Source organism: Stylophora pistillata, chromosome 5, assembly GCF_964205215.1.
Source record: "Stylophora pistillata chromosome 5, jaStyPist1.2, whole genome shotgun sequence".
Lineage (NCBI taxonomy): Eukaryota > Metazoa > Cnidaria > Anthozoa > Scleractinia > Pocilloporidae > Stylophora > Stylophora pistillata.
The window spans coordinates 15,526,913-15,547,383 of NC_142523.1; the positions used below are offsets into that span (position 1 = coordinate 15,526,913).

General features: G+C 38.8%; 1 protein-coding gene across 1 annotated transcript; it reads right to left on the minus strand.

Annotated features, from left to right (window-relative positions):
• Positions 1 to 1,736: 1,736 nt before the first annotated feature.
• Positions 1,737 to 18,984, minus strand: LOC111324228 (mitogen-activated protein kinase 14-like). Its single transcript, XM_088760889.1, has 13 exons — positions 18,760 to 18,984; positions 17,287 to 17,416; positions 16,455 to 16,513; positions 15,484 to 15,595; positions 13,656 to 13,685; positions 13,462 to 13,509; positions 12,532 to 12,646; positions 10,900 to 10,975; positions 10,214 to 10,289; positions 9,286 to 9,364; positions 5,344 to 5,453; positions 3,969 to 4,035; positions 1,737 to 3,480 (listed from the first exon to the last, which is right to left on the minus strand). Exons 1-13 carry the CDS (start codon positions 18,873 to 18,875, stop codon positions 3,413 to 3,415), a joined length of 1,086 nt encoding a protein of 361 aa, XP_088617015.1. The 5' UTR covers positions 18,876 to 18,984; the 3' UTR covers positions 1,737 to 3,412.
• Positions 18,985 to 20,471: the final 1,487 nt, after the last annotated feature.

Sequence of the window (20,471 nt, forward strand, 5' to 3'; positions counted from 1 at the left end):
AATACATGGCAATACATGGAAAACATAGGAATATATGGAAATACGTGGGAATACATGGGAATACATGGGAATACATAAGAATACATGGGAATACATGGGAACAGATAGGAATACATGGTAATACGTGGGAATACATGGGAATACGTGGGAATACATGGGAATGCGTGGGAATACGTGGGAATACATGGGAATACGTGGGAATACATGGGAATACGTGGGAATACATGGGAACACGTGGGAATACATGGGAATACATGGAAATACGTGGGAATACATGGGAAAACATGGGAATACAGGGGAATACGTGGGAATAAATGGGAATAACATGGAAATACGTGGGAATTCATGGGAATACGTGGGAATATATGGGAATACGTGGGAATACATGGGAATGACATGGAAATACGTGAGAATTCATGGGAATACGTGGGAATACATGGGAATACATGGGAATACGTGGGAATACGTAGGAATACATGGGAATACGGGGGAATACATGGGAATACGTGGGAATACGTTGGTATACGTAAGAAGAATACAAGGATATCTAAGATAACAGTATGTACACGAAGGAAAGTTTTAGATACACTATATGATGGCATACACCAACTACCTACCGCCCAAACTCTGCTGTATTCTGCTAGTGTTAATTCTATTATTATTATTAATAAATAATAATAAATAATAAAGTTTTTAACGTGGAGAAACACTTAGCTAGAAGCTAGTTTACAGGTTTTATTACTTAAGACTGTGAACATGCTGGGTGAAGAAAGACTCCGGGTGGAGCTGGAATCGAAAGGAAGTAGCATTTTTTTTTAACAATTATTCGACAATATTCCCCGAACCTGAGGCGAATAATTGTTTTAGTATATTTTTAGAGCTGAACAACAGAGAAATTTCTAAAATCATAACATTTTAGTAACATTTATTAACATTTTAGTTTAACATTTTATATAAATCGCGCGGAGCGGTTTATATAGCGTCATATAAAGAACCGCTCGACCAATCAGATTGCTGGAAACTCTTTGTTCAGCTCTGAAATTATACTAATTTCATTTAGAATTCCCTCCGCACTTTGGCCAGAAATCCCGACGGTATCCTTTCGGGATTCCCTACGGAAAGTTACCGAGATTTCCCTCGATATCTGACCAGAATCTCCGTCGGGATCCCACCGAAACTCCTGTTGGGATCTCACTGCGTTTCCGCTGGGGTCTTGCCACGATTTTCGACGATATCCCAAAAGAGTCGTAAAGGACTCCTACCAGATAAAGCCGAGATTTCTACTAGGAAAAGGGTTTTTTCCCCGGAGGTGGGAAGATATAGGTCAGTTTTTACTGGGTATGTGCCGCGAGCCTCTCCAAATACCTAACCCATCAAATTATAGTATACCAATTATAGAACAATAAAAACTTTTTAACCGCAAGTCTTCACATTTTTAAGTCCCTACTTACAAGAGTTTTCTTTGCCAACCCATTCTTGTTACTCTTATGAAAATGCAACTCCAATATAGTCAGTCTAGTCGCGAAAATGCGACCCCATTTAATGACACACCTCCATTATTTATTTATTTATTTATTTATTTATAACAACTTCATTACCCCCCAACCCACCGGTACTTTCAAAAGAAAAGAACTGTGAGACACTGCAAGGACATTGAGCTCCTGCTTTTTCTCCCTAGATCACCACAACTAGTGTTTAAGGTATCAATAAAACAGTTTAAAAACAACACACTCCAGTTTATCTTTCACGTAGATTTAATTAGAAACAATACCGACTATGTATGCTAGATTTTCACAAAATTCATTCCACCTCTAAAACGTGCTACAATTGAAATATTGACAACTCTAACGACAGGTAATCATAAATTGAATTCCAACCCTATTTAAGCCAAACAATATTGACAGGGAGGGAGGTGAGATATAATTAGACGTCTAATCGAATTTCCGAACTAATATTCCAAAAAAAAAAAATGGATTCTTCGGGGAGAATTTACAGTTTAATCTCATCTTGATGCTGGTTGCGTGACGTCACTGTTGGATCGTAAATTACTACTCCTACAATTGAAATTGGGTCTCACCCCATAAAATGCGTCGACCAATTGGCAGGTTCAACACCCCCTGACAACCTCCCCCCCCCCCCCCCGAGCATTTGAACTTTTGAGGATTGGTTTGTTCAAATTTTCGCCCCCTGGGGCAAAAACTTTTATGGGTAAGGCAAAATCAGCGACCGTGACTTTCTACGCATGAACCAATCTTTTAAACCTATACCTTGCAGACTTTTTCTTCAGAGCCATTCGCTTGCGAAACTGAAATATTTACCTTAAACACCTCCATAATTTAGGATATAACACTTGTATTCCGTTGGAAAGACTTAACACTTTCGGTTCAAATTCCCTACGCCAGCCAGGCAAGGATCATATTCCCTACCATCGGGGCATGGACGATCGTCAAATATCCGTTAGTTGCCCGGGGAGGAGGGGACGATGTTGAAGCTTCGGTGCTTTACTGACAATTCAACTCGAGGAACCGGATTTTAATTAAAGGAATTCGCATGAGCCCGAAAAAATTGATAAAAATTTCAAAACAAAGCAATCAAAGCCACAGAGGAAAAATTAGATTCTGAGAAAATGTGATGTTCTTTCGTTTAATCGAGACAAGATACTTAGTAACGACCCGCCAAAATTCTTGTTACTGCATTGTTTTGATTTATAAATAGAGGTAGAAATTTTTTTCAGCTTCTGAACGAGTAATAGGTTACAATGCAAGGGACATGTTATTTCTAACCAGAGTCTGACTGCGAACATTTTTTTTAAAACCGCGAAAACGACTTTCCAGTCAAAGGTCGTACACACAAGCACACACACACAAACACACAGACACACGCGCAAAGAAAAATCTGGAGGTGTTTCCAATTGAGTATTGAAAAAAAACAAATCTTAAGTTATTCCAGCAACCAATCAGAACAAAGGTTTATGATAATTATCATTAACCAATGAGAAGTCAAAGCAAAAATAAGCAAACTGCTCGAAGCGCGAGAAAACGCGTTTCTTTTTAGTTCTGCATCTGATTGGTTGAGAGGATGGCGCGAGTTTTCTGAACCAATCACAGAGTTAAGTTTAGTAAAACCAAAGCAATCCGGGATTTCTTTAGACACACATAGGCCATTTCCGAATTATCTTTGGCCTCTTTTTCAAAACGAGGCCTGGTCCTCAACCGTTCTTGAGGAAATGAGTTTAACTTGCATGTGAATGAAAAATTTTTATCATACGAAAGGTTGGGCTATTAAAAATTGCTCTTTAAGGAATACCCAAGCTTCAAAAGAATTCCTAACTTCGTTTCCCCGTGAAAATCTTCGTGGTGAGGTTTGTTAAGATAATTTACAATCTAATATCTTCCTTTTGCCAAATTATTCTTTATCCAGTTTGCATACTTTCCTCTTCTTTCTTTGACTGAAAGTTAAGGATTTCTTTGTAGACCAGTTCTGAAAAGAAAATAAGGCTCATTTTTAGAAAGTAAGAGGACAAATGTGTTCTTCAATATTCGTCATTCCATCCTTAACCCTTAAATTCCCAGAGTAATAAACATGTAACTTTTCTCTACAGTATTCGTACATTGTCCAGCAAACAGGTAATGAGAATACTCAAACTTATCAGGTAGAAGTTGTTATCTTGATCTAACACCAAATTCTTGTAACTACTTTATAAAGAAATGTGTAGCAGCTTGAGGAGAGAATTAACTGGCAAATTGTTTTTTCTACGTCAACCATTTTCATCTTCAACCATCCTTGTTCCCACTAAGTTTCTTATTTCCATTTTGATGTGTTTGCTGTGTTTCTGACTGATATTTGATATTTGATGTGTTTGCTGTGTTTCTGACTGATATTTTATGGTTTCTCTTGCAATTTGGGTAACTCTGCATGTTTCACAGAATGACTTAAAATATCAAACTCGGTGGCAGAGTGTTTAATACCTCTCCATTTATCTGTTGGCCAATCCTTGGCTTCGAACTGTACTTCATCAAATGGCTCACATGTTGGCTGTTGAGGAAAAGATAGAAATGTTCCCCAGCTACATCACAGTTCGTGGTTATGGGCTTAAAGACACCCTTCTCCCACATGCAGCACTTAACTACTGCAGGGGTCAGTTACATTAGACTACTGCCATACTGTGTGCTTTTCACTCAGTCAAGCTTATGATTAGTAGTCATAGGGGGCAATATGGGACACAGCCAATCAGATCACAGGATTAAGTAGAATGTGTCACACAATGATGAAATCTGACTGGCTGTGTTTCACATTGCCTATTTTACTACTATTAGTAAGAGACCAAGGCTGTGCTCTAACAGCACCCGGTGGCCCCTGGCGCCTTACTTTTGCTCTTGGGCGACTTAGAAATTTTAGTTTTTTTCATACAAAGCATATGCTGGGCACCTTGGATTTCACAGTTTCAGAGCACTGGGCTCCATTCAATTTTCCTTAGAGCGCAGCCTTGGAGACCCATACTTCATTGTGTAAAAGATAACCACTTGTTTCATACCCATGGTCATTTCGTATCCACGGTTGTTTCGTACCCAGTTTGAGTAGGTATGTACCTGAGCTACAGGTCGATTTGTACACGTCCAAATATACATTTATTGAAAAGACCACATGCATAAGCACACGAACAGATGCCGATTGTTTGTTACATACGACAACTTTGTAGAGTCAAGCAAGTAAGATACAAGCAAAATTCTAATGTATATACTTGACCTTTTTACCAAAACAACTTAATTATTGCCTAGGGTAAGGTAAGTCTGGGTGTGAAACAACCATTGGTATAAAATGACTGGTGACTGTGTTAAACATGTCGCCTTTTACACCTGGTTGAAAATCAAATAGCTGTCTTGGAGACCACTCCAGCTTACTGTTTGCTTTATTTTTAACATGTGAGGAATAATCCTGACACCTGATTGGTTGTGTCCTATAGCAATATTATTACCAAGAGACCATCACTTCACTGGGTAGAACATATCTTTGTTTATATCTGGTTGCAAGTGAGGCAGTGCATTAACCATGCCACAAAAATGAGTATCATTGCATAGGAGAAATAAAGGAAGTGCTTACTAAGCATCCTAAAATTCAAAAGTATTTTCAAACCCAGCCAATAAAAATTACAAACACTTACCACCAGATTATTTTGAGTATTGCTGGAAAATATTGGACCAAATAAAATATCTATATTAGGTTCAGTTCATTTAAGTTATGTGTAACCTCCAACCAAGTTTGATTATTCAAAGTAAACTCTCCCAAGGAGCACAGAAAATCTATGACATTTTTTAAAAATTTTTGGATCCACCTAAGGGTTACCTCATCATCTGCGTCTGCATAAGTAGCTAGGTAAGGATGAGCGAGGGCTTCTTCTGCAGTGATTCTTGTATCTGTATCAAGGTTTAGCATCCTTTCCAACAGATTTACAGCTGAAATAGGGCACAAATATAATGTTTCAAAGCCTGTAGTTACGGTACATCATTTTGTGTACTTTCAGGCAAGTGAATGCAAAAGAGAGGCATCTTTTTGCCTCTTCCTATTGAATATGACTTGTCCTCCACCCTCACCCAACAATTATCTGTTTTGCAGGCTAGATAAAAGTATGATAACATGGTTTTCTGATGATTCAGGCAGTGACACTGACATGCCCAGAAAGGAAGATCTGTGTCACCTAAAAGGTGTTCCAAACACCCAGTTGAAACAGTTGTTCCACAGCCAGTTGGTCAAATAACAGAGGAACTCCCCCTTAGGAAGCCTATTTCCCCCCTATCAATAATACCAACACTCCTCACATCCCTAAGTAAGCCTATTCCCCCCATCATTCATACTAACACCCCTTGCACCCCTCATGAAGTCTATTCCCCCCCTTATCATTAATACCAACACCCCTCACACCCCTCAGGAAGCCTATTCCCTCCCCCCTTCATCATTAACACCAACACCCCTTAGAAGCCTATTCCCCCCTATCATTAATATCAAAACCCTTCATACCCTCAGGAAGCCTATCCCCCCCTCACTATACCAACATCCCTCACACCCTTCAGGAAGTCTATTCCCCCCTATCATTAACCCATTAATGGCCGCAGCTTTTGTGGAAAACTGTGTTTTGAAGCTAGTCCAGCAGATTTCGGGTCACTGTTGGGGTTTTAAAAGCTCTAACTTACCAAAAACCACTTGACAGCTCGTGCACTCAACAGCCTTTCGATCCAAATGCAAAATGGCGGCCTGAAAATCTCAGGCGCGCGCAGAGAGCAAAATTTCGACATAGTTTTTGGGTTGAAAAGTCATGCCCCACTTACGACTTCTACTTTTCTCTCTTTCTCCTGCCCTTTTTTTCCCCTCTCCTTGCCTAAAGTTTCTCCTCACTTGCTGGATATTGAGTAGGCTTCATTTTGGTGTAGAGATTTTTCAGAAACTACTCATTATTTTCAAAGCATATGCTCGGAAAGGTAGGTGGGTAGTGAAACACGATCTTCCTGCAGATTTTCCAGTCAAAGTGACACGGTTTTTTGGCTATTTCTCCAATCTCCTCCACTCAATTGCACTCATTCTGGTATCGTCTGCAAGATATTTTCAACCCGTTCAAGTACATGCTCGAATTCGTGCTCCAGAGTTAAAATTGATGACGTCACAGGGCGTAGAAAGGGTGTGGGTCCCCATGGGCGCATACGGGCACACTGGACGTTAATGGGTTAATACCAACATCCCTCACACCCCTCAGGGAGTCTATTCACCCCCTCATTATACCAACATCCCTCACACCCCTCAGGAAGTCTATTCCCCCCTATCATTATACCAACATCCCTCACACCCCTCAGGAAGTCTATTCCCCCTATCATTATACCAACATCCCTCACACCCCTCAGGAAGTCTATTCCCCCCTATCATTAATACCAACATCCCTCACACCCCTCAGGAAGTCTATTCCCCCCTATCATTAATACCAACATCCCTCGCACCCCTCAGGAAGTCTATTCCCCCCTATCATTAATACCAACATCCCTCACACCCCTCAGGAAGTCTATTCCCCCCCTATCATTAATACCAACATCCCTCACACCCTCAGGAAGTCTATTCCCCCCTATCATTAATACCAACATCCCTCACACCCCTCAGGAAGTCTATTCCCCTCCTATCATTATACCAACATCCCTCACACCCCTCAGGAAGTCTATTCCCCCCTATCATTAATACCAACATCCCTCACACCCCTCAGGAAGTCTATTCCCCCCTATCATTATACCAACATCCCTCACACCCCTCAGGAAGTCTATTCCCCCCTATCATTAATACCAACATCCCTCACACCCCTCAGGAAGTCTATTCCCCCCTATCATTAATACCAACATCCCTCGCACCCCTCAGGAAGTCTATTCCCCCCTATCATTAATACCAACATCCCTCACACCCCTCAGGAAGTCTATTCCCCTCCTATCATTATACCAACATCCCTCACACCCCTCAGGAAGTCTATTCCCCCCTATCATTAATACCAACATCCCTCACACCCCTCAGGAAGTCTATTCCCCCCTATCATTATACCAACATCCCTCACACCTCTCAGAAAGTCTATTCCCCACTATCATTATACCAACATCCCTCACACCCCTCAGGAAGTCTATTACCCCCTATCATTAATACCAACATCCCTCACGCCCCTCAGAAAGTCTATTCCCCCCCTATCATTATATCAACATCCCTCACACCCCTCAGGAAGTCTATTCCCCCCTATCATTATACCAACATCCCTCACACCCCTCAGGAAGTCTATTCCCCCCCTATCATTACTACCAACATCCCTCACACCCTTCAGGACGTCTATTCCCCCCCTATCATTATACCAACATCCCTCACACCCCTCAGGAAGTCTATTCCCCCCTATCATTAATACCTACATCCCTCACACCCCTCAGGAAGTCTATTCCCCCCTATCATTAATACCAACATTCCTCACACCCCTCAGGAAGTCCATTCCCCCCTATCATTAATAGCAACATCCCTCACACCCCTCAGGAAGTCTATTCCCCCCTATCATTAATACCAACATTCCTCACACCCCTCAGGTAGCCAATTCCCCCCATCATTAAATCAACATTCCCCACACCACTCAGGAAGCCTATTCCCCCCATCATTAAAACCAACACCCCTCACACTACTCAAGAAGCCTATTCTCCCCCCCCCTTATCATTACTACCAACACCCCTCACACTACTAAGGAAGCCTATTCCCCCCTTATCAATAATACCAACACCCCTCAAGAAGCCTATTCTTTTCCCCCTTATCATTATTACCAACACCCCTCACACTACTAAGGAAGCCTATTCACCCCCTATCATTAATACCAACACCCCTCAAGAAGCCTATTCTCCCCCCCCCAGTTATCATTATTACCAACACCCCTCACACTACTAAGGAAGCCTATTACCCCCTTATCAATAATACTAACACCCCTCAAGAAGCCTATTCTCCCCCCCCTTATCATTATTACCAACACCCCTCACACTACTAAGGAAGCCTATTCACCCCCTATCATTAATACCAACACCCCTCAAGAAGCCTATTCTCCCCCCCCCACTTATCATTATTACCAACACCCCTCACACTACTAAGGAAGCCTATCCCACCCTAATCAATAATACCAACATTCCCCCCACTACTCAGGAAGCCTATTCCCCCCATCATTAATATCAACACCCCTCAGGAAGCCTATTCTCCCCCCTTATCATTATTGCCAACACTCTTCACACCCCTCAGGAAGCCTATTCTCCCCCCCCCATCATTATTGCCAACACTCTTCACACCCCTCAGGAAGCCTATCCCCCCCATCACCATTAGTACCAACACCCCTCATACCCCTGGGTGAAGATAGGCACTGCCAAAGCCCCATTCAGCACATCAACCTGGTAGCTAAAGGTTTTACCCCATTGCAAGTTTGTCTACTGTCTTTACAATTCTGCCCCCCCCCCCCACCCTGGTATAAGTTTATCTTGAACTTTACCAGTTTGCCCAGATATCTTAAAACTTGTTTCCTACAGCAGAACAAACTACTTTTTTTGTCGAAATAAAAATATATTTCAATCTACCAGATTTTTTTTCCTGAGTAAATCCTGGTTAAACATACATAAACCCTTACACCTGATTTTGCTTGATCTTCAATTAACCATGAACATCATACCTTTCAAAGGCCATATCTCCTGATTGTACATCATGGTAACATTTTATTTATTGGCAATAGCAAGATCAATACGTGCATTCACTTACCTTGTGGGTTAGCATTAATAAAAAACTGAGAGAATGGTCTCTTTTCATATTTTGGCATGGATGATATATAACTTCTTGCCTGTAGGACACAAAAATGGTTCAGAACTACTGACTGCTTCCCCCAAAAATGTAACTGACTGACCAATTGACTGACTTATGATAGGGCTGACTGATGGACTGACTGACTGAGGGGTTGACTAGCTAAACTAGCTGACTAATGGACTGGCTGATTGACTAGCTATTGACTGAGTGACTGATTGCCTGACCAACCAATCAACCAACTGATTAACTGACTGACTGGCTATTGACTGACTGACTGATTGCCTGACCGACCAATCAACCAACTGACTGACCAACTGACTAACTGACTGACAGACTGACTGGCTATTGACTGACTGACTGATTGTCTGACCAACCAACTGACCGACCAACTGACTGACAGACTGACTGACTGGCTATTGACTGACTGACTGATTGCCTGACCGACCAATCAACCAACTGACTGACCAACTGACTGACTGACAGACTGACTGGCTATTGACTGACTGACTGATTGTCTGACCGACCAATTGACTGACCAGCTGACCAACTGACTGACAGACTGACTGACTGACTGATTGCCTGACCGACCAATCAACCAACCAACTGACTGACCAACTAACTAACTGACTGACAGACTGACTGGCTATTGACTGACTGACTGATTGTCTGACCGACCAATTGACTGACCAACTGACCAACAGACTGACTGGCTATTGACTGACTGACTGATTGACTGATTAACTGACTGACTAGCTGACTGACTGACCGATAAACTGATTAACTGACTGGCTGGCTGGTTGATCGACAGATGGACAGACAGACTGGCTGGCTGGCTGACAGACTAAAAATAAATATCTAGATCAAATTAACAATTAAGTATACTTACTGAATCACTACTGATTTTTGCCAGGAACTCTTCACCTGGTTTCCCAACAAGTTGCATAATTCGTGTCAACTGGTCAATATTTTTTAACAGTTAAGGCTGAGCTAGTTACTTTCAATTGGTAACAATAAATTAATGACTGGTTTACATTCTGCAACAAACAAATGGACAAAAAGACAAAACTAATCTTGAAGGAACCTGTTGATTCAATTTCTATTCTCTAAAGTACTACAAGTGAAACAATTTCGATTTTCTATTGACCCTTTGACCCCCTTGGATGATGATGATGATGACTTTATTTAAACTCGGATGAAAATGAGGCTTGTTAGGCCTCTAGTAATAGAGATGCTAATATACTGAGGAAAAATATATGAATATAAATTACAGACTTTAAAAATAAATATAAGCCTAAATATAAATAATGATATAAAATCACAAATTACTTAGTTTTCTTATCTCATTCCTGAAAGGAGTGACTAACATCTAATTTTTCCTTACAATATCACCCCTGAATTGCACATTAAGGTCATGAGAAGATAGGAAAAGATCACCAGCTAAAGAAGCTCTTGATTGTTTAACAAATTCTCCTTGTCAGTACCATAGTAAATGTATAGAGAACAGTAGGGAGAATATGCATTACTGACATAAGGTTGTAAAGGGTTTTGTAAAAATAAAAATTCAGTAAAAGGATATGATCATTTCCAGGAAACAATGTTTGACCTGTCAGAAGCTCAGCCATGATACATCCAACAGACCAAATATCCACTGCAAAGGAGGGAAAAATCCTTCATTTAAGGTTACCGTGCACCTTCAGGGGTGTCTCGTGTGCAAGCGATGTAGCGCATCCGGTTTAAACTGTAGATATCTAAACCCCTATATCAAATTAAAGCTTATAGGACTGGCTATCAGACTATACCAAAAATTTTGAAAAAAAATTAATTGTCAAATTTTTCACGACTTCTAAATGCGAGCGCCCGAATCACCTTTTAAGAGCTACAAGTCAAAGGGAATTTGTTCGATTGCTCTCAAATGTTGACAGTAGCTAGTTTTACATAATTTATAAACGACAAAAACATGTCTCCGAATTTTTTATTTCTAAATGCTTTTTTTTCAAGAGCGATTTTTGTACAATCACTCCACATTTTTTTAAAACCTATTTTAAAAATGTTCTGTAACTTTTCACTGAAATTGAATATGGCCAATTGCAGACATGTTTTTTAGCGCTTTGGCCTCAGAAACGGAGGAACACATCAAATAAGTGAAAAACAAAATTCACTTTAACATGTGATGTTCAAAAGGTGATTCGGGCGCTTGCATTTAGAAGTCATGAAAAATTTGACAATTCATTTTTTTTTCAAAATTTTTGGTATAGTCTGATAGCCAGTCCTATAAGCTTTAATTTGATATAGGGGTTTAGATATCTACAGTTTAAACTGGACAGGCTACATCGCTTGCACGCGAGACACCCCTTAAGGTGCACAGTAACCTTAAATACTAAAATAAACGTGAACACTGTATACCCTCAAATAAGTGCCCTTGCTCTCACAATCACCTTTCCCGAGTAAGTACTCAATAGGGCCGTAATGTCAAACAAGTGTCCCTCCCAAATAAACCCTCCACTTTTCCTCCTGCTCCCTTGCTTTCTTAAATAGTATGGAGAAAAGGGAGACCTTTTCTTATTGCCACTTTATTCATAACTGTTTGAGCTTCAAATACTGTGGAATCAGTACAGGACAACAGTTTCTTTTCTGTTAAGTCACTTCTAGTAACTTCTATCTCCACATTGACTTTAAGCCTACGTGGATAATGTTGCAGTTTTTGTTTTTCTACTGAAGATTTGCTCCAGACAAAGATAAAGTTGTTTGAAATGAAACCTTGAAAGGCCCCCTCCCCCACTTGATAAACACCCTCCTTCCAATAGCGGCCCCTCCTTTTAGCCTAAATTTTAAATAAGAGCTATGCACTTATTTGAGTTCATGAAACAATTATAGTAGCACAATTTTCCTCAAGAATTGATGATTCTGTAATTAGATTCAGCTTTTTATTTCCCTGACTCTTCCAATGACTGACCAAGACAGAATTTCTCCTCACAATGCCACTTAAATATCAAGCAGAAAAAGTGATGAGAATGAAGACAAATATCAATAAAGGGATTATTAGTTGATCCAAAGCCAAATTCTCTGAACTACTGTTACAGTAGCATCATAACAATTGTATGGCAGACAATAAGGAGAATTTACTATTGAGATCTTGAAAGTGAAAGGTTTGAAAGAGTTCAATAATCAATGCACAAATGTGCAAGCTACAAGTTAGACACAAACCTGTTTGATTATAATGCATCCAGTTGAGCATGATTTCTGGTGCTCTGTACCATCTTGTTGCCACATAACCTGTCATTTCCTCCTCAGCCATTCTTGCCAAACCAAAGTCAAGAATCTTAAATTAATGAATGAAAAAGTTATAAGAGAATATCCTGGCAAGCACCAAACCTCAAGCAATTTTTTTCCTTGTGACATTGGTAGAGCATAAAATTACTGTAAAGAAATGCACCTCTAAGCAAACAGAAAGCTAACTGATCACTCCCAAAGGGGTTCAAATTCTAAAAAAAGAAAAACAATATTTAATAATAATTTCCATTGGTATTATCAACTGAGTTAAAAGGGCAAATTGGCCACTGTAAAGAGTTTTTAAAGCTGACATTTCGGGCATTAGCCCTTCATCAGATCAAATGATCAAATTTGTTCTCAGTTGCCCCTAGTTCAACTCCTCGGCTGCACCCTGTAAAGAGCCCACTGGTCTGCCTCCTGCCAGTGGGGATTTTTAAGCACTTAGTTAGTCTACATTGTGGCTGAAAAGCCACTATGGGGGAGCTGCAATTAATGTATTTATTCTTTATTATTATCTTGTTTTTTTCTTTTAAGGGTTTGTATCCAATTGGGAGTGATAATTTAGTTTTCTGTTTGCATCAAAGTGCATTTCTTTACAGTTACTGCATGATCTCCATATGATCAAAAAATGATTTGGGAGTGATAATTTTAATTAGCTTTCTGTTTGCATGGAAGTGCATTTTTTTTTATCAACTCACAAAACTACATGTATCTTGTAATACTCCCCACTGACACTGCACCACATTTCCTTCAGAAACTCACTCCCTTTATTCATTTAAAAACAAAATCCTGTTTGAGTTGTAACAAACAATACACTACATGTGTATATATTAAATTAAATAAAACAACTCTAAGTAGTTTTACCCTGAGTTCACAATCCTCATTAACAGCTATGTTACTGGGCTTCAGATCCTATAATCCAAAGAAAAATGTGATAAGAGAAATATGCAGACAATGGACTCATTTCAAAACAATTCTATTAATGTAAAATGAAACTTGGTTTGACACTTAACTGACTAAAATACTATAATTCTGTCAGTGATCAAATAAAAACTTACCCTGTGAATAACTCCTGCTGAATGGACATACTGAAAAGAAAATTACAACCATTACATCTCTTCAAATTTCTCTGCACACTTTGATTTGAGCAATCACTTGGTAGAGCACAACAGTTACTTCCAAGGGTACACACTTACAATCATTCACCACCTTTGAGTACGGTGGCCCAGAAGGCTCAAAGCAAACAAAAAGTATACTGCAGCAAATAAAAAATATACTGCAGCAAATAAAAAATACACTGCAGCAACTAAAAAATATACTGCAGCAAATAAAAAAATCAAAATGCAAAGAAAAAAAGTACTGCAGCAAATAAAACATGCAACGCAAACAAAAAATACTGCAGCAAACAAAATATGCGACGCAAACAAAAAAAAAAAGAAAACGCAAACAAAAAATACTGCAGCAAATAAATGTGCAACGCAAACAAAAAAAAAAAGAAAACGCAAACAAAAAAATTAGAACACAACGCCAAGGAAGACTGGGTAATAGTTCTTAGTTTCCCGCCAACACAAGTTCCATCCTTTGCTTGTTCGCCTTTCCGAAACCATGTTTTGCAGCGAACTTATGACAGTACCATGCTGCTCCTTTAAAAATTCAATAACTTTATTTTCATACCCTTGATGAGAGTAATCTTCTATAATCCTACACAGATCGCTTTCGTCCATGACCAAAAACGAGTTCCAGTTCATGCTGTTTTGGCGGGAAACTAAGAACTATTACCCAGTCTTCCTTGGCATTGCATTCCAATTTTTTTGTTTGCGTTTTCTTTCTTTTGTTTGCGTTGCATATTTTATTTGCTGCAGTATTTTTTGTTTGCGTTGCATTTTTTTATTTGCTGCGGTACTTTTTTTCTTTGTGTTTTGATTTTTTTTTTATTTGCTGCAGTATATTATTATTTGCTGCAGTATATTTTTTATTTGCTGCAGTATATTCTTTGTTTGCGTTGAGCCTTCTGGGCCACCGTATTTGAGCCTATTCACTTGAAATTTTGGCCCACAGCTACAACCCTGATTTAAGTTTTGTAGGTAGGCAGGTAGGTAGGTAAATTTATGTCAATTCAAGATGTACGATGAGCCAGCGACTCGTACTAAATACATTCGAATATATAAAATTCTACATCTGCAGATACTATATATATTAATAGAACAAGAATGTAAATTACTTAATGTAATATACTTCTTAAAAAAGAATACTTTAATGTGGTAACATGGTTTCTGGTAACTAGTAAAGTATGATTACTCGTGATAAATAAACTAAAAATAAATGCTTAACATTAAGAACTGGTAATGTATAACAGCATCATCGTAAAATTGCAAGAAGTAAATAGCAATGCAAAAAAAAAAAAGAATGGTAAGAGCATGCCCCAGATCACCCACGAAGGGGCATGTTGCCATGCAACAGCCATGCTTGCTACACAAGCACAATTCAATTCAGCCACCCACTCAGTTCAGAATACATGATAGTGACTTTTTAAAGAGCTAAAACTTGAACATCTAGACCAAGAGTCCAATATGTTAACCAATAGCCCAACCAATTAACAACCAAGGTATTATTTGAGTCATACAGTATGTTTCAAGACGATAAAAAGCATCTGATACTTCACGAACCAGAGCAGTCTCCACCTTGAATTTATCGCATAAAGAGCTGCAAGGGTTATTGACACCCACATTTTATCCTTGAAGCCAAATCAGTTTGGAGTTCAAATAAAAATGGAAGACATAATCACATAAGGAGAATTCTTTAGATATTTTAATAAACAGTTCAATCTCAATTTCTCAACAAATCACAGAGATTGCAATTTTATGTTTTGCACTTAGCTGTTTATACCTTTAATCCTCTTAGTATCTGATAAACAAGAAACTGAACATGTTCATCGGTGAGTTTTTGACACTTAAGAATGCTGTTCAAGTCAGCTCCCATCAGAGCAGTTACCATATATCTGTTAGTTAGAAGAAAAAAAGCCAACAGTTACCATGAATTCTAGGAAAGCCTGTCTCAATCTTGTGTGCTTTAAAATTCCACACCATTTAGGATTGTCTTTCTACATGACTAGAACTAATTTTGGTATCCTAGCAAACCTTTCAATCCCAGGAATTGCCAGAAAGAAATTTCTCTTAACCCTTGCACTTCGGAGATCTGACTGTTAACTCTCCAGTCAGAGTAGTTGCTACACATTTCCTTGTAAATAAGTTACAAGAATTTGGTGTTAAAAAAAGAAAACAACTTCTACCTCACAAGTTTGAGTTTTCTCATTACCTTTGCATCTGGGAGTTAAAGCATTTATGTTTACAAAATCAATTAATTTTACATAAGATGATGAGAAGAAAGAAGATTTTGATTGACCACCCAGGGATTTCATTAGAAGCAGGCAACCAGCAAATTCCAGTGGCGACTCTCCACAACAAAGCCAGCAACTATGGACATTCTGCCTCCCAGTTTTTGCATGTTTTTTGGAAAATTCAATATATTCTAAAGGCAGTCATCACTAAAGGTGTTTTTTTGTTGTCATTTTGTCTCCTTTTTGGTTTTTAGGTGATTTTTGTGATGAGTTCTTATCAACAACACAAGGGGTTTGCTGTGCACCATGTTGAAAGGACAGAAGAGAAAGACTGGTGAAAAATCTGCCTCAATTACCCTTGAACTGTCTTTCACCTACTTATGTCTTAATAAAGGCCTACTTCTAAAATTAATGAAATCCCTGATCACCTAATTCTCAGACTGACATACAATGATAAAAAAATGTCTGGCAGACAAGGGAGGTGTCTACATTATAGAAAATCAAATAATATTAAACTTACACATCTTGAAAACTTTCAAATGAAGTATTGGGAGTAAACACATCAAGCAAACCAATAACCTAGGGAGAAAAAAAAAATATAACACCATTTAAACTCAGATGTTGAAAGACATGGACTACAATCTGTTTTATGAAATATTGGTTCCACCTGGTGGTATTGTTGCAAAAATATTGATCCAAGGGCGTAAATGAAAACAAAAAAGGAAAAAATGATAAAAATAAATAAGGAAATCATTAATAGCAAAATGGTAATTGTGGAGCACTGTACACCAACATCATGATTAATAAATCATATTTTGTCTAGCAGATGTTATGATCTGAACTGCAGCTGATCTGCATGGATCATGTTTATCTCTACAGATCATTCCAGGTCAAATTAACATTTATTTCATGTAATTGCGATTAAATTTGTTATGGAGAATGAAGAACCCTCTTGAATTTGTCTTGCTACCAACATGTGGCTTCTTAGCTAAGTCTTTAGTAACACCTAACTAGTGTCTGGTAGGCAAAGATTTCAATCCCATCAGTGCCTAAAATTTCTAGGCTTCTTTCCTGCAATTTTTTAACCCAGTAACTCCCATGAATGACCAAAACAGAATTTCTCCTTACAATATCAATACAATATAAAGCAGACAACTGAGGAGAATAAAAAAAAATATCAATTGAGATTATTTTGATTCAGCACCAAATTCTCTAAACCAACATCATAAGAGTAGGATGAGACATTAAGGCGAATTACTAATGAGATCTTGGGAATAAATGGTTTAATTGCAGTTCACCTGGGAGGATCATATTTTATCTATATCAACATAAGCTCTACACAATATACCTACATTTTCGTGATCCATGTGACGAAGAAGTTTCAATTCTCTGAAGGATCTCTTTGCATGCATTGTGGTTTGGAATGGTCTTGATAATTTCTTAATCGCCACTTGTTCATTAGTAGTGGTGTTTAAAGCAGAGCTGTAGGTTTTAAAGGTAATTATAAACAAACTCAGACTACAGTAACTGTAATTTATTATCCAACTACACTTTGCAGAGTACAAATAACACCCAGGATGAGTACAAATGACATGCAGAACTTGTACTCCAGAGAACTAGTTGGACAGGTTTTCTTGCATTGTGCAAGCAACGAATTGGATTTAAGTTACAAAAAAAGTGGAGGACAATTTAAATTATATTCCTGACGATAAAGAGTCGGAATGGCTAGTGAATATTGATCCAAGTTTATTGGATAAATTGAATGAAGAAATGCAGTTAGACGACTATGAAATTTCACCATGTATTGAAGAAAATAGAAACAGCAACTCCTTATTTGTATTTTGACTCCCCCTATCAGCTTGTCAAAATACAGCACAACTCGTAAAAATACTCAGCAATACTACACAACAAAATGTGTGATAGGATATATCTCTTCAGTGAGTTCAGAAGTGCATCTAGGCTAGAATTCTCCTGTTGACTCTTGTCTTTGATCCTTCCAAGAAAGGGAATGAGTGTGGGCTTTTCGTTCCCAAACAGGTGCTTGCCTGTTATCAAGCCTGGTCATGATGATGTGCACCCTAACTATATTTACTTGCTAAAACATCACAGATTAGTAAGATTTGTCTTAAATGTAAGAATTTGTGATGTTCACATAATTTATCCTGGACGGCACAGCACAGCACAAGAGAAAAACAAGAGTTTTGATACAACTAACGACAAAACAACAAACTATGAGTTCAAATTTCGAACACAGTCAACCCTCATTGACGATGCATTTATGAAGTGATCATTTGCATTTAAATCAGTAATGTTCGATGTTCAACTCTCCATTGGTGAAAATGTACAATGTAGCTATCTGAGTATGAATTCATGACAGAAAGTTCACCCTATAATAAAAACTAGTCACCAGCCAGTTAGCTATAAAGTGTTTTGTAGGTAAAGACGAGACTCGTAGAAAAGATTTCTGTGTAACCCAATATCTACTGTTCAAAACAAATCATTGCACCCGATGCTGATTCATTATTTTCGCGTTAGTTTTCTGTTATCAAATAAGAGTATACACGACGACGTACGGTTTGCCGAGCTGAAAATTGTCATAAGTAAGCATATTTATAGTAACTGACGAATCACAAAAACTGCTTCGAGAATGTTTGCTGCTCTCGAATGACTATGGTCCCTTTTCACGAAGTGTGCAAACATCTATGAAGCCCCTTGGTTCGAAAAACCGTTCATCCCAAAAAGAGCCATTAAACCAAGGTACAAACCTCAAATCAAAGCTGCTATGTATGATCGAAGCAAATAATTTCCTCTTACACTGTACTCACCAAACTTGTCCATACGCACCGGTTCCAATTGGACTCAAGTCTTGATACTTTTCAGGAACTTCCCAAACGGTTCTATTAAGCTCCGTTCTATAGTAACCGGGCGGAAGGTTAGCCATAGTCAATTAGGATTACACAGTCTGGACGGTTTCGTTTTCGCAAAGTCTTAGTTCGACCTCAGGTGGATTCGGTGACGCTATATCGAAAGCGTTCGTCGAGGGTCGAACACAAAAGTTTATTGTACAGCGGTTAAATTTGAAATATGTCGTGTAAGCTGCAGCACGTGTTTCCCACGAAAAGTTCAAACCCGAAATGTGTAAGAGGACGACCATTTAACTTTTGAGAGGGGGGGGGGGGGGTGATTTCTGGTCATCAAGAAATCTTTTTCTCGCAATCTGCTGTGCAGGATATTTTTTTCCGTTGTAAATGCTTTTTTTCTTCTGTTACATTTTGGCTGCATGCATTTTTTTTCTTCCAACAAGCGCTTGCAGGAAATTTTTTTCAAAATCATCCCCCTCCCCTTTAAGAGTTAAATGGTCGGCCCCTAAGATCGTACTGAACAAAGGATGAAGATATACAAAAACGAATGAAAATGTTTTCAGTATGTTTGAGCTATTTACAAGGTTATCAATGCGCCAATAAACCTAACAGTAACGTTTGAATTTTGGACGGTAACTTCGACTCTTAAAAGTAAATTTTGAGGGAGATTCTCCTTGCAGCGTTGAGTCAATTTTTCATTTACGTAATGCGAAAAACTTGTCAACACTTAAGCGTCAAATAATTCATGAAATAACGGGAATTTCAGGAATCATACACAGCCTAGCTTAGTCTTAACCCAGTCCCACACTGGGAAGAATATTCTCCACCATCAATTTACGTCACTAATTCGCGACGATGTTGTGAAATTAACAAGGGAAAACAAAGTAGCTAGAGAGAGTCTGAGAAATCCACGTTGATGCAACGTGCGTGGAAGTACTGGCCACAACTGTCGCATCCCAGCCAATCTTCTCCATCGTCGTCATGGCACACTATGCTGACGTTGATATTTCTCTACAGCCAAACACCATAGACGTTATCAGTGCACGTTCGGTTGCTACGTTGAAAGCTGCATTTACTGAGGACTCTTCGCACAAACATCTAGCAAACTGAAAGAAACGATCGAAAACAACAATCAATCATTGGGAAAAATGAGTGAAGAATATGCAATATTCCGTTAAATTCCTTTTAACTGAGAAATAATTGGTTGCTAAGGTATATTTAATCGAATGCACTTTCTTCCTAGTTACCTTGAGAGGGTAAATGTTTCGTACCTTAACACCTCATGATTTAATGAGAATAGTGACTTCTGTTTTAAACTTAAAAACTAAATGTCGCGTGTGGGTGCAGAGTGGGTTAGCTACTTACGTGAGACAAATGAGAATTCCGCACTTGTACCCATCCTTCTGTTTAAAGTGCACCAGCTCGATGCAAGGCCAAGATAGAGAAGGCCAGCCCGTTTTGGCGTCAGCGACCTCGCTATAAATATAATAACAGGGAAATAAAGGGTTACTTTATTCTCAAAGTGACTGCCGTTTTAAATGGAAGGAACAGCTTTTTTCACTTACGGCTTAATAAGACTAATAATTTTACACTTGTTATAAGCACTGAAAGTAGACATTGCATGCCTATCATGTTCGCTCTTCTGTTGGCAGAGCAGGGCAAGTCAATAAGTCATG

Bases quoted from the DNA above. Each gene is read 5' to 3' on its own strand.
- LOC111324228 (XM_088760889.1), bottom strand. From the start codon at position 18,875: ATGGCTAACCTTCCGCCCGGTTACTATAGAACGGAGCTTAATAGAACC. The intron at 17,417-18,759 runs GTGAGTACAGTG...TAAAACCTACAG, and splicing joins GGTGCGTATGGACAAGTTTG to CTCTGCTTTAAACACCACTA. The intron at 10,290-10,899 runs CCTTTTACTGAA...GTTAAAAAATAT, and splicing joins TTTCCTGGAAATGATCATAT to TGACCAGTTGACACGAATTA.